The 13,736-nt window shown below is 38.9% G+C and overlaps 1 protein-coding gene across 5 annotated transcripts in view; it reads right to left on the bottom strand.

Annotated features, from left to right (window-relative positions):
• The window catches only part of Ccs (Copper chaperone for superoxide dismutase), a 41,127-nt gene that overhangs the window by 14,940 nt on the left and 12,451 nt on the right, over positions 1-13,736 (bottom strand). For all 5 annotated transcript variants that reach the window (XM_083122558.1, XM_083122563.1, XM_083122559.1 and 2 more), the window contains exons 2-4: positions 11,880-11,945; positions 9,745-9,943; positions 5,732-5,930 (exon numbers count right to left, since the gene is read on the bottom strand). In XM_083122558.1, the coding sequence (XP_082978684.1) occupies positions 5,732-5,930; positions 9,745-9,943; positions 11,880-11,897 (416 nt within the window). In that variant the 5' untranslated portion in view covers positions 11,898-11,945. The remainder of the gene's footprint in view (positions 1-5,731; positions 5,931-9,744; positions 9,944-11,879; positions 11,946-13,736) is intronic.

Genomic DNA, 13,736 nt, shown 5'->3' with positions numbered 1-13,736 from the left:
CGTCATAGTCCCTTTGGACTGGGTACCCAAACTTGTTTTGAGCTAGCCTAGACAACATTGAATCTCCAATGGCTTGATGGGCCTTAATGATTAGATGATGATTACACTGGGTTGAACATGGTGGGCTTAATCTAGGTTCGGCATCGCCCCTCCCCACTTCAGGACGTTGCCTATCTAGTTTCCCTGACTGTGGCTTTCGGAATGCACCTCAGCTATATGCTCTGTGGACCTGAGAGGTCTTAACGAACTCCTACCCTGGGGTTCTATACCCTTTCTTGGTCCTTTACCTTTTTTCCCCCTGATGGGTTCCTTAAACCTATTCTTATCCCTACGCCTGTACTGGTTACTGTATGCTTTATCGGGATCTGATGGACCACTTGTGTCATCCTTCCCACGACTCACGTACGTCTGGTTGACGTGAGGGGTGGTTCTCCCATATGGAAGTCGTGCATGCCTTGTGCTATCTCTCTCAGGGTTTTGTGGCGCCTGTACACTTTCATACCTGAGTATGGAATTGGCCACTGCCTGTAAAGAGGTAAAGGGGGCTAGGACCAGCTGATTCCTTAAGCTACGTGGCAGCTGTTGGATGACATGTGTAAAAATCTGGTGATCTGCAATTTCTGGTAAGGCCAGTCTAAACATCTTCACCTGTTTCCAAAAATATTTATGCATTGATCTATGTAGGTTAGGGTTATATTTGCCATTAAGGGCTTTTGATAATGAGGAAGCCCTCCACCCATCACCTTGAAAATACTTCAGGAACTGTTTCTTAAGTTCACATACGATCGGAACTTGTGTTCGTTCCTTTCGAACCACTGGCGTGCCTCGTCCCGCAGACTATACGACACTATTTTAAGGGCATCTTCTAGATCTATTTCTAGAAGATCAAGATCCCTCTCAAATTCTTGTAAGAAATCAGAGGCCAGATTATTTCCCTGACCGCTAAACGTGGGCAGTTGTTTTAGGTCTGCGAACCTAACCCTGGGTGCACTTTTACCCCTTCTTCGGTTTTTCCTTTTCCGTTGGCTTCGGAATTCTGTGTCCGAACCTCCGGATGAGGATTCCGAGAAGTTATGTGAAACATGGTACCTTTGGGGGGAGGAATACCCACTACTATGATCTGACATTGGACCTCTGCTAGTGACTTCGGGAACCTTGTGCAAGTGGTTGGTGGCTCCGACGGCAGACTCTTTACTTGGGTGAGGACTTGGTTTGGTGCATGGGTTTACCGGAGCAGGTGATTTAGTAATGTACCTCTCCAACCCCTCTAGGCACGCCAAAATTTTCGTGAGGGCTGCACTATCTTTAGCCTGTTCGGTTGCCCGATCCTCCCCACTATTGTCTGATAGCGGAAGGGCGGGCTGCGGAACACTCTGACCCTCGGAGATGCTATTGTGCGAACTAGGTTCTCCAACCATACAGTTCTGCATCCCCCTCCTCAATCGCTCAAGAATTCTACCTTCTATGGCGATGGCACTATCACTGCAGGCAATTTCCCTGCAAGTGTCCTCCTAGTCCAGTCTAGCCTGGAACTCCATACGAACAGCCTCCAGTTTCCTATGCATCTCTGCTGATGTCTGAATGATCTCCCTTCCCTGACTGTCAAGCTTTTGTCCCTGACTATCAAGCTTTTGCCCCTGACTATCAATCTTTTGCCCTTGGTCTTTGAGCATGGCTATAATTAAGGCTAGTTGGGAGTCTCCACTACCACTGGGGGATGGCATATGGCCGGCTGGCCGTTCTAGTGACTTTGACCTTGTATCCATTGTAGTGAATCTGCTACCTCTGAGTCTCATAATCTCGTATAAGGGGGATTGGTTTTTATTGGGGGCTTGCTATGTCTATATATTACGTTGCTTTAAAGCTGGTTTTACAAAAGGTTAACTTTAATATATAATATATCAAAAACAGCAAAAACAAAAGAGAACCACGCTTTACGCGGCCACACGCAGACCCTATTCCACGTGTGGTGTTCTGTATAGTAACAGATATCCCCTGAGATATCTGTTAAGCAACAGACGAACTTTAGCCTAACTTTAATAATCGGTAACTAGAGGAGGGCTTAATAGGCTTATGATTCACTAAAATGATAGAAGGTCAGACACCTTTAAACAACATATTTATTCATTGAAAAGAACATCGCTTGTGGCATAGCTGCCACCAAACATGAGCACTTCACTGTACAAGACACAAAAATGATATACAAAAGATTTTGTACTTACATATCAGCCGTTTTCACACTATATCACTCATACCTGGGGCCTTACACACGCTATTTCACTCTTTATCGCCACATCCCGACACATGGACAAATTTGTGGTACACCACACTAAAAAATTAATATTATGTGCTTCCTTGGTGTAACAAAGGCTTTGGGGGGTGATAAATGAGTTTTCCTGGCTTTTCTTGGATGGATGGCTAAGAAGAACTTGGATATTCTTTGATATCCTATGGATGCTTCTATGGCGTCAGTTCTGCCAACCATGTGGTCTGGATTTCCACATGGGATGAGGGACACAAAACTCGCTATTTTGCTGAATTTTCACTGGGATCCTTAAATGCACTTGTGGACACAATATCCCACTTGGTCACACACACTTAGGCCTGTGTTTACTGTAACAGGACCTTAGATCCCTTTTCCCTTTATGTATCCTTTGTTGCTGGCACAGGTGGCCATTCTCACACTGGATTTTACCAGCAACTTCCAAGCTGACCTGCTCTCAGGTGGGTCTGTAATACAAGTGAGCTTGACTAGCTAGCTCAGAACACAAGTCTCCTCTGTGACGTCACAGCCTTGATGGCTTCTCATTGGCCAGCTGGAGTCCTTTGAGATCTTTCCTTGTCTTTGGGAGAATTGCCACTTTCTCCCACCAGATGGCAGAGTTATCAATTGCTTAAAAAGCATAAACAAAAGTGTTTTTTCAGCTTTTCTGGCTTAGTTATGCCAGATAATTGCAAATGAGTTTACTTTTAATAAATTAGGCATTATTTTACCTATGGGTGAGTGTTATTTCTGATTTTCAGTAAAGAATAAAAGATTTAGTAAACATGTGATTTGGAGCACATGGTTTTTGTTCTCCAAAATGGCTACTGTTAGCCTAACAATGGTTGGTTCTTTATAAATAAAGCATTTCTACCCCTCCCATGAGTGACAACTGGTTGGTAAACATGACCCATGATTCTAATTGGGGGTGGGGGGTATAAGTTTCTGGGAAAATAGCTCTCACAAGCTTTCCCTGATGCCAACCTAATGGCCCTTGTACTTAGGTTGGCCTGTGGTTATTTGTGTGTGGGCATGTATGCCCAATGCTGATTGGTCATAGTGGGGTTGTAGGCCAGTGGCAGCCATAAGACAATCAGCCATGCCAGGTCATGTCGTGGCACAACGCGAGAGCTTTCGCATTGTGTTGACATAGTTGCAAACTTCACAGAGAAGTGACTAATCCTGACCGATTTGTAATACTAATTGGAGAAGTAATTCGCGAGAAAGATACTTTCCTGCATACTTGGCAAGAACGAACATCATCTCCAAATTTATATAACCATTTAGATAGATGCGTCTAAAGAGCCATCCAGTCTTTTTTGTTATCGATTTCTTCCTTAAGAAAAGATATATCCCTTGCTCTCATGTACACAGACACTCATGTGTTGCAACTGACGTTGACAACATTGAAGACATTTACTGTAAGTACAAAAGAATTGCCTAAATATCAAAGGGAATTCGCATCACCAGGGGATTTTTTACTTTAATATTCGTAAAAAATCACACGGAAAATCTATCAGTATAAGAATTTCACTTGGAGATATAATTCAATTTCTTGCATTGACTTCTAAAAATTGTAGATCTACAATTCATTTAGCAGATAATCATATTTCAGTTGCTAGTAACACTGATCGTTCATGTACCGTCTGCCATGCTGGGGTTGCAAATTATAAACAAAGCAAGGCGAGAATACCATGATCGACTCGGTGTCTCTAATTGTTCAGTGTTTTTCTTTTTAGTGAAGTGAAAGTGTCCGATGGTGTGTGGAAGGAAGGGTAGTTAGTAAAGATGAGTCAGATTAGAGCACTATTACATACACCATTTTCTAAGGAACTATACGATATTAAATTAAAAGTTAAACAACTTGGCTGTCCCACGCCAGATTTAAACATCAATTCTATTTAAAAATATCAAAAAAATGGTAAAGGTGACAGGCGTTGAAATTTTAATAGTTGCATTTATTTCTTAGAAACTCTGGCCGACCTCCGCACAGCATGCTTCAATGCCAGGTATTGCAGGTTCGAATCTCAGCCTGGGCATCGGTGTTCTTTGTGAGTGCTCGCTCATCCTTATCTTCGCGATTAGCCAAAAGTAGTACAAATGCGAAGTAAAATAAACCAATCTTAGGAACTCTGAATTTTTGTCTGCAATTTTAGTAAACAAAGTTCCATTAAAATTACCTCTTTCATTAGATTTCTATGACATATGCTAGCGAAATTTTTTCGATTTCTTGATCACGTTGGCACTACCCATCATCCTAGCTGCCAGCTGCCACTGAATTATATGTTCCATCAACAGATTTTATTTGACGACTCTATGAATAAAAATATCTCCTCAAGGATTACGAAATACAGTGCTTTGTGAATATAAAAACTAATAGTTGAAAAGGGTGGTCCAAAAGTACGGAGACACCCGGATAAAAGTTGAACAACATACTGTTCTGCATAACTAACATTGCAGGTTTGTAATCGAGGTGGGGGAAAATGTTTTAGGGTACATGACGATGACAGCCGATATCTTGAAACCCGCCATCTTGAATTCAACTTCAAAATTTAAATGGGAAAGGGGTGATAAGATACATCAAATCAGGTTAGAATTTCACTAGAAATGCAGTGGTGAAGGTTATTTCGACGTATCCTTAACCAGTAAAAATTTGTGAATTAATTATTGTACCAATTTCCTCCTTCTCGTGGTGTCAGAAAAAAGCATTAAAATCGCTCTTACGCATCAGTAATGCATCGAGATCATACTGGCATCTAGGGAGAGAAGTTCGCATGCCATTACACATAATTTTGACCACAGATATTCCCGAAAGGTTGAATTTTGTGAATGGTTGTTTCCAACAATTACAGTGTGATGCTTCCATTGGAATGAAAAGTCCTTCACAGTGACTAGGCTAATTTTTATGATTCACCACTGCATTTCTCATGAAATTCTAGCCTGTTTGACATATCACATCACCCCATTTCCATTTAAATTTTGCAGTTGAATTCAAGATGTCGCCCGTCATCGTCATATGCCCTATAACATTTTCCCCATCCCTCTTACAAACCTGCAATGTTAGTTTTGTGGAACAGTATGTCATTCAACTTTTATTCAGGTGTCTCCATACTTTTGGACCACCCTGTACAATGTAAACAATATTAGCATACTGAACAAATTTTAAAATGTTGGTGCCAGTCATGGACTTTTCCATATAAAAATATATCTACCACACATTAACTACATGGAATGTATGTATATGTGTGTGGGGGGAAGGAGGGGGGAGAGAGAGAGGGGGGGAGGGAGATATATATATATATATATATATATATATATATATATATATATATATATTATTAGTATTCTACATATCCAGTTTGATTCATAAAATGGGACTTGGGCCTCAGATTCTATCATGAAGGTGTCTGCAATACTAAAAAATAACTTGGCAAAAGTCATCTTAATAACTGTAAAATTGCAGATTACCTCTTACACCCTTGTGACAAGTCTCCACATTCATGTATATGAAGGCCATGCAAACCTGGCTGTAGTCCATCTACTGTACCATCCACAATGCACGTACTGTCATCTTTCTGAACAAACCGTACAACCCCTTGAACATTTCCATGTCCGAAGCCAATGGTGCCTCCCAACATGGCTACTGCTGCTCCCAAATGTCCATCCTCTGAAAGAATATTGCAATAAGAGTTCACCATCATTGTTCCATGGTAATGTTGTAGTAGTACCAATGAAATTTAAAATGTACAGTTATTTACTTGCAGCAGTACAGGGTATTCCAAAATGTTTTGGTTAAAAGTAGGGAGAATGTTCTACCAGTAGATACAAGAAAAAAAAATTGCCTTGTCTGTAAAGTTAAACATGCAAAAACATTTGAGGAAAAATCTTCTCGAAGATGGAAGTAGAAAATGCAAACCAAGTTTTATAGAGAAAATTTCCAAGGAATACAGGAGGAGAAATTAATCAGTCAAAATTACTAACTTCACCAGGCAATTTAATAATAGGCTATTGATAAATGAGCATTATAAAAGCAAAACAAATTTATTTTTTCAAGAAATTATGTGGCATCAAACATCTCCATAGGGAGTTATGACACATTTTTATTAGGGCTGAGCCGATACCAGGGGTATCGGTAAGCATCGGTTCAATTTTCTTCGCCGACACTATCCGAAAACAAAGGTTGATTGATTGATTTGCTTTATTTTACTTCACTTTTTGTGCCACTTTTGGCTAATTTGCGAAGATGGGAATGAGTGATAATATGATGAAACTGATGAATGTACAATCACAATCATCCATGCCCAGGCCGAGATTCTATCCCGGGACCCCTGGCATCGTAGCATGTTGAGCTAACCACTCCACCACGCCGACTGGCGATGATACCAAAGATTTTGAGTGGCTAGAGCGGTGAAGAGAAACAACTCATTTGTCAAGATTTGTCCTTTTTAAAAGTTAGTTCACCCCTCCTTGTGACAGTTTGACTCCCGCACAAGAATTCCATGTACATTTCCGAAAATGATGCACCCTCCTGGGAAGCAGATGACAAGATCAAAGGCAGGGCTAAAGTGAAAGCGCTGTGCCCAAAAGTGACATTGAAGGCATGTTACTGCCTGGTGGTCAACGCTATGTGGAAATAATAGAAACCATTCATTGCCAATTATTGCTCGGAAACTCATGGGTTAAGGATGTTTCCAAAACCAACATTATTATAATGCTAGGCTCATTCCTGAGTTCCTGGGAAAGGGATGAATGTCGCTGTGCGAGGGAGGGTTCTGGATTTTCTTCTTGTGCTCTTACACTTTTTGTGAGACTGCTACCCGATGCCGACACTGCAGTAACTTGTTTTTATTGCAAATGACAGAGAATAATGGGCAGCAGGACATGTACAGAGCTGCCAAATGAGCATTAAATATATATCTGTATTTGTGTATATTTTTACGTTGTTTCCTCCCTCCCCAGGTTAATCCAAACGGTAAGAATGTTGTTTACATTTGTATTTATTTTGCATTCCTTGTGCAAGCTGTACGCTATACGCATTACATACATTTTGATTTACACACACTATAACTTTCTCTGGCAGGGACACTTATAATAATACACCATTTTTCGGTGTATCTGCAATACTTTAAAAATGCTTGCAAAATCTCAAAAACTTATTTTTTTTTGCATCCTTTGGGGGTAGAAAGAAGTTCACATAAAATGTCACAGGACATTTTAAGTGATATAATGATATATGAGAATAATTTAGGAGTATTTGATATCATTAATACTAATGTGATGTGAGAGCTTGGTGTCTCAGTATTTGATTGATTGATTGATTTGTTGTTTTAAGTCCACTTTATGCACAGTAAGGCTAATCGGGACTGGACCTACAGTTTAAACCGGGATCCGAACAACTTGTGCCTCCACGTGGTATCGAACCTGGGACCCCTTGATTACAAGGCGACGACGCTACCACTGCACCATCGGGGAGGCCCTGTGTCTCAGTAACTAGCCTTTGTTATTTTACTGAAATTAAACAAGTATAAGTATCAGTATTGGTTGGAATTGGTATCGATATTAGCAAATGGTGGTATCGGCTCAGCCCTAATTTTTATGGAATACAAAATAAAGATGGTTTTTCATTATTCAGAGTTCCTACACAAAATCATGTAATTTTTTCCAGGACATTTCCAGGACTTTTCAAAGGATTTTCTACAATTGCTCTAGGACAAGTGTAGAAAGTAAGCATGGCAAAATACACATCATTACATATTTTCTTTTATTAAAAAAAATAGTTCTAAATTTTTTTAATGCAGGCTCCCAACTTCCCTACACCTGCTCCTTTCCACACCTTTCATTTCTTAGTATAATGAAGGTTATTTAATTTTTACAATAATACAGAATAAATACAAAGGTAGAAAAAATAAACACAAGTGTATATATAAGTTTATAAAAAATTACCATCTTCTATTACAAATAAACAAGAATAATATCCTTGGAAAACTTGGAATTTTTAGGATAGCAAACCCTTTTTTTAACCATTATTATTATCATCATATTTTCTACCTCTAAGCGATACAAAATAATACAAAAGCGCGGGGCATTATACTTCAATCACAAAAATAAAACTTATCACAAAACTATGACTACAGTACACAACAACGTGACATAAGTATTATAACTTATATATATAATAAACCACTGTCATGACACTGGCCTGGAAGGAATATTTTAAAATTCCAGGTTTTCCAGGATGCGTAGGAACCCTGTTATTCTACTACACGTTTTTTTTTATTTAAAAAAATCAAAATTGATGCACTGTAAACAAAGGGGACTTGGTAACATAACATGGCGAATGAGACAATAAGAAGTGGAGAAGAAAACATGGCCTCAAACTGTAATAACTGGGATGTAAAGGGTGACCTTTTGGTAAGGCATCCAAAAGTCCACCTCAATTGTCTGTAGTAATTGCTTCTATGAGGCTAACAAGGCTCTGACACCTGGATCCATGGCCAGGTTAATCATCTGTGGTTATGTTGCCTTGTATTTGTCCTTAGGTGTACTGAGTACTGCCCCTTTACAGTATCAACTTTTACTAGGTAAGGCAATTTCAGTCCTCAGAGACAGTTGAGTTTGAGTTCCTTTTTAGTGATGAATGAATAATTAGTTTTAAAAATTAAGTTAGTAACTTTTTAACAGACCTACTTATTAGGGACATGTCTTCAATTTTGTTTAGTTAAGGGGCCTATCGCCATATTGTATGATGGGCAAAAATAGCCTGTGTGCTGAAATGCCCATAATTTAAACATCAATCAATCAAACTGTAATTAAAAATGTAAGCAATTGTGCAAAGTGAATGCTTTCATAACTTGGTTACTTTGTCAGTACAATAATAGTTCTCGGTTAGTTAAAAATTATAGAAAGAATTGAAGTGAAGCAATCTGTCACCTCACTGGAAGTTGTCATGTATCACAATAACATATGCAATATACAACAACGTCCTTTTGCACTGAAGAATGTCAGTCAATAATTTGACTGTATATATTTAGTCAATAATTTGACTGTATATATTTAGTATCACAATGTTGCATGTTTCATAATCATTTACACTTTTGAGGTGTGTTTATGTATATGTGTGTGTGTGTGTGTGTGTGTGAGTGAGTGAAAGAAAGTGAGTAGTGTCCATTTCTCTGCATGTAATCAACAGCAATATTGTGGACTATGTCACATTTCTTAATATCATGATAATCACATAATTATCCTCCAAAATGAGAATGTGTGGTTGTAAGGTAACATTCAGATCAATCACAACATGGAATAAGTAAAAATAAAACAAGAAATCATGAACAGGAGTCATGGGTTTACACACGTTAAGAAATAATAATAACAACAAGCAGAAAAATAAAAGTTTTTTCCTGTAAAAGAGAATGCAGAGAATGAGAGGCACTTAGATAAAACCATAAAGAAAAGGAGGTAAAGTAAGAATATTTGGTTATTACCTCCATATCCTTTAATGACAGCTCTCCTTCCTGTTGATTCAATTAGCTGCTGAATTTCAGATGACGGCAAAGATGTTTCCACAACCACTTCACCAGCATCCAATGACACGTTAAAATTGTGAACACCTTCAACTCCAGACAGCTTCTCACTGATTTGAGAGACACACTTCTGACAAGTCATTTGAACTGCCAACTGCACCTAAAAAATCACAGAATACTAATCCATAGTCTAGGGCAATCAAAAACTTATATATTATGCACCCTTGGCATGTAAATCTTCATTATAAATGTCATGGATGAGGTTAGTTTTGCAAAATAGTTGCATTCATGTATCGCATAGTGAGGATTCCCTCTTTTGTTCAAAGTTCAAAATAAAGGCACATCCTCACTAAGCCAGTTAGCAAGGCCGAACGTCAAAGCCATTCTGCTTTGCCCATATCGATGGATGTCCCCACACCACTGTGATGTGGAGACATGCATCAGTCTGTTTCGACATCGTGTTGCCAACACACATGGAATAGTCTGTGGAAATGTTTGATGATGGAGATCAGCTTTTAGCAGCAGCTTCTGTAATTGTTATTGCTATTCCTATGAAGTGTCCACGGAGATTTTTGATTCGTCTGAGTCTAAAACGTAGAGCTAAGTATAGCGGAAGTGATTTCATCAAAGACTTGATATTAGACAATGTAGACACTTCATACCTTGAGTACAGATGTGACGCAGTGTTCAGAAACTTTTTCCGTATGATAAGTTGTGACTTTGAAATTTTGTTCACAAAGATTGGAACCAAAATCAGCAAGACAGTTACACAATTCAGACCATATATTCCGGCCAGCAAATGTCTTGCTTTATTTGCTTGCAACAGGAGATTCCTACCATTCGCTTATGTATACATTTAAGATTTTGAAACATGTGATTTCTAAAACTGATCCCAAATTTCCGCTAGTGTCATTTTTCCTTTTATATTTTCTTGCAAACTGGCTTCGCAAATTCTTAATTTTCTATTCAACTTCTTTTTTAGAAGTTCCAATTGAAACTGTAATTTCACCAAGACATCATGCCATTTGTTCCGATTTCTATAGTCCTCCAATCTGCAGTCCCACAGCAGAGAACGATCATGGTATATTTCTATTCATGTTATAACTTACGAGTTCATCCACTCCATGATCAAAAGTTGAACAAACAAAACCAATCCTTCCTCAACCTGTGTAGACATGCTCGGCGTGTCCCTACTTCACATGTTGGCATGATTTCATTTTAAGTAAACCATTACTAGTCTGCTTGGAATCAGCATGCAGATTGACCATTTGACACTGGGCGACGACATGTACCAATTTGTTCGGCTTTGGTGCTTGGTCTTGCCGACTGGCATAGTGGGTCCTAGGTTCAATTGATGGGGGGCAAAAATTTCAGCATTGCTCCAGCATCGTGAGGACAAATGGGGAGCTACTTGAAATCAATCACACTGAACTCGAGTCTCAAGATCCAGAAAACAACAGTGATGAGACATGTTGCGTTAACTACACATCACCAAGAATTAAAGTTGTTTTTTTTAGTTTCCCTGTCCTATGTAAAATTCTCACGTTCCACATTGCCACCACCAAAACCTTTGTCCATTTTCTTGCCTTGTTGTACATCCATTAAATCAATCTGGTGCTTATTTCTTGGCTTCTCAACAATAATGGTCTTATACAGGATGAGGTTGTTAGCCCAACCCCCAACCTGGAGTGCCAGGTCATTGAATTTCGGGGTTTCCATCCGCTAGGTTGGCTACTTTCAGTACAGCTATAGAGCCCATCCTGCCACTGATTTCACTTTGGGGGTACCTCTGCTCCTCCACAAAGCAGTGGTTTCCTCTTATCCCAAGATGATGGGTTGTCCCTTCCACCATCTCTGCTGGCGGGAGTTTCCCTCTCCCCCACTGATGCTGTTGTCTTCGTCCTACCCTGGTATGCTATGCCAGGCCCATCCAGAGCCAGATGAAGTGTTATTTTTTCTTCTTATTATTATTAAAGAGGTATTTCCCCTCTTGGATACTCCTTAAAACAATACAGGATGTAGAATAAAAAAAGCATGAAAATGATGATGGGGCAATTTACACACTATTATCATTGCCGTTGGCTGTACAAGCTTACCTTTGTTGATGCCATCATCCAAGATTTTCTTCACAATATCTTGCCACCAAATTACTTCACTGAAAACTAAAAAAAAAATAAAGGTCAATAACAAATTGGTTAATCACACCAACCTCCCCACTCCACAATCTTGCACTGAAACAATGATTTTCCACTCAATCTCCATTCTACAAACAATTTTCTGTTCCTCCTCTACATATGCAAAATTTACGACCTCTCACTAAATAAAGTGTTTGAATTAATTATGACATATTATACAGGGTGATCCTAAAAGAAAGACAGTTTCAAAGTTTTACAGAAACAAAAGTTTTAATAACATAGTTGAAATACTTACATGGTTGGAAGCGTATGTCCTGAAGTTTACATGGCCGAGTTACAAATGCTCTGTGTGTGACCCTTTCGTAATATGACAGATATCAATGTGATAGCCCAGTTCTACTCTCCCAGGACTTTTCCCCTTGCACAGATACCAGTTTCTTCACATTTCTTGTTCCAATTGTAGATGGACTGCCTTGTAGGTGGTTGTCAGTGGTCAAAACAGAATGCTACTTGTAGCGTTGCTACTGTAGCTAGCTACAAAATTTGTAGCTGTGGCAACGCTACATTTTGAAAGTTGTAGCGTAGTGAAGCTACAAAATACCTGTAATTGTAGCGAAAATTTTGCTACAGCTACATTTTTTCTCAGCATTTTGAGGTGAATTTTGAATGTGGCAACAGCATTAGAAAAAATTGACAATAACCCTTAATTTTGTGGGAGGTTCATAAAGACAGTCCATTACATGGAGATACAGATTATCTAGATTGTAGATTATAGATATTTGCGTAATTTATTTATTTAGTATCTGAATAATTCAGATATCCAGATAACTAACTGACATATATCAATATATTCCAGCCAACAGCTACGTTTTTTTTGCTGCATTGCTATTTTGGGGAGAAACATGCCTAGTTTGCTGCATCGCTAGAAAAAAGTGCCTCGTTTGCATCACCTCTGGAACAAATCCTGTGGATATTCATGGTGTAAAACACACCAAATGGCATTAATTGCTGTGTAAAACACATGCAGTGCAAAAACGAGCGATGGATTTTCCACTGCACTGACAAAGGAATATTGCGAGCAATAAATGGCTCAGTACGTTAACAGCATTGATCATTGTCAGTATATAGAATCTCACCAACAAGAAATTATTGTTACAAGAATAATAGAGTTTCTGGAATTACAATAATTATTGCGATAATATTTGTTCATAAATTTTAAAATTACAATACATTTATAACACTCGGGTTTACACAACAGTTTCCTCAATATATTGTATCATGTTGTAAAAAGTACGTACAAGTATGGGCGTAACTTTGGGGGGGGGGGGGGGTGGCAGAGTTGAAAAGTTTTTCATCCCATAAAAATTGTGTCCAGGATTATATGCTATACAACTGTTACATTTGCGAAATCACAATTATTATATCTATTACTTAGTTCCTCAGGTCTCAGGATGTTAACAAAAGTAACCATAACTTGTAAAGTTTAAGAAACGTGAAAATTTTGGAGGGGCATGTGCCCCCCCAAGTTATGCCTATGCATACGAGTTATTGACTTTCCTGCAGAAACGACAATTTTCTTCAGTTAATATACATAGTTTTGAAATTTATATACATTTCCTACTGTTGTGTCACTTGTCTCTAACTTTTGCTAATCATGACATCATCATCATCCTTCACTGAGTCGGCATAGAAGTCAAGCCTCTCCATTTTTTCCTGGTCTTCCACCACTCCTCTCTTTCCATGGTGTTCCAATGCTATCCCTTCTCCTAACACACTCCACTTATCTCCTCTTTAAACATACATCTTGGTCTACCCCTT

The sequence above is a fragment of the Lepisma saccharinum genome, chromosome 5 (assembly GCF_977018435.1).
Source record: "Lepisma saccharinum chromosome 5, izLepSacc3.1, whole genome shotgun sequence".
Taxonomy (NCBI): Eukaryota; Metazoa; Arthropoda; class Insecta; order Zygentoma; family Lepismatidae; genus Lepisma; species Lepisma saccharinum.
This window is presented reverse-complemented; position numbering and strand designations above follow the sequence as displayed.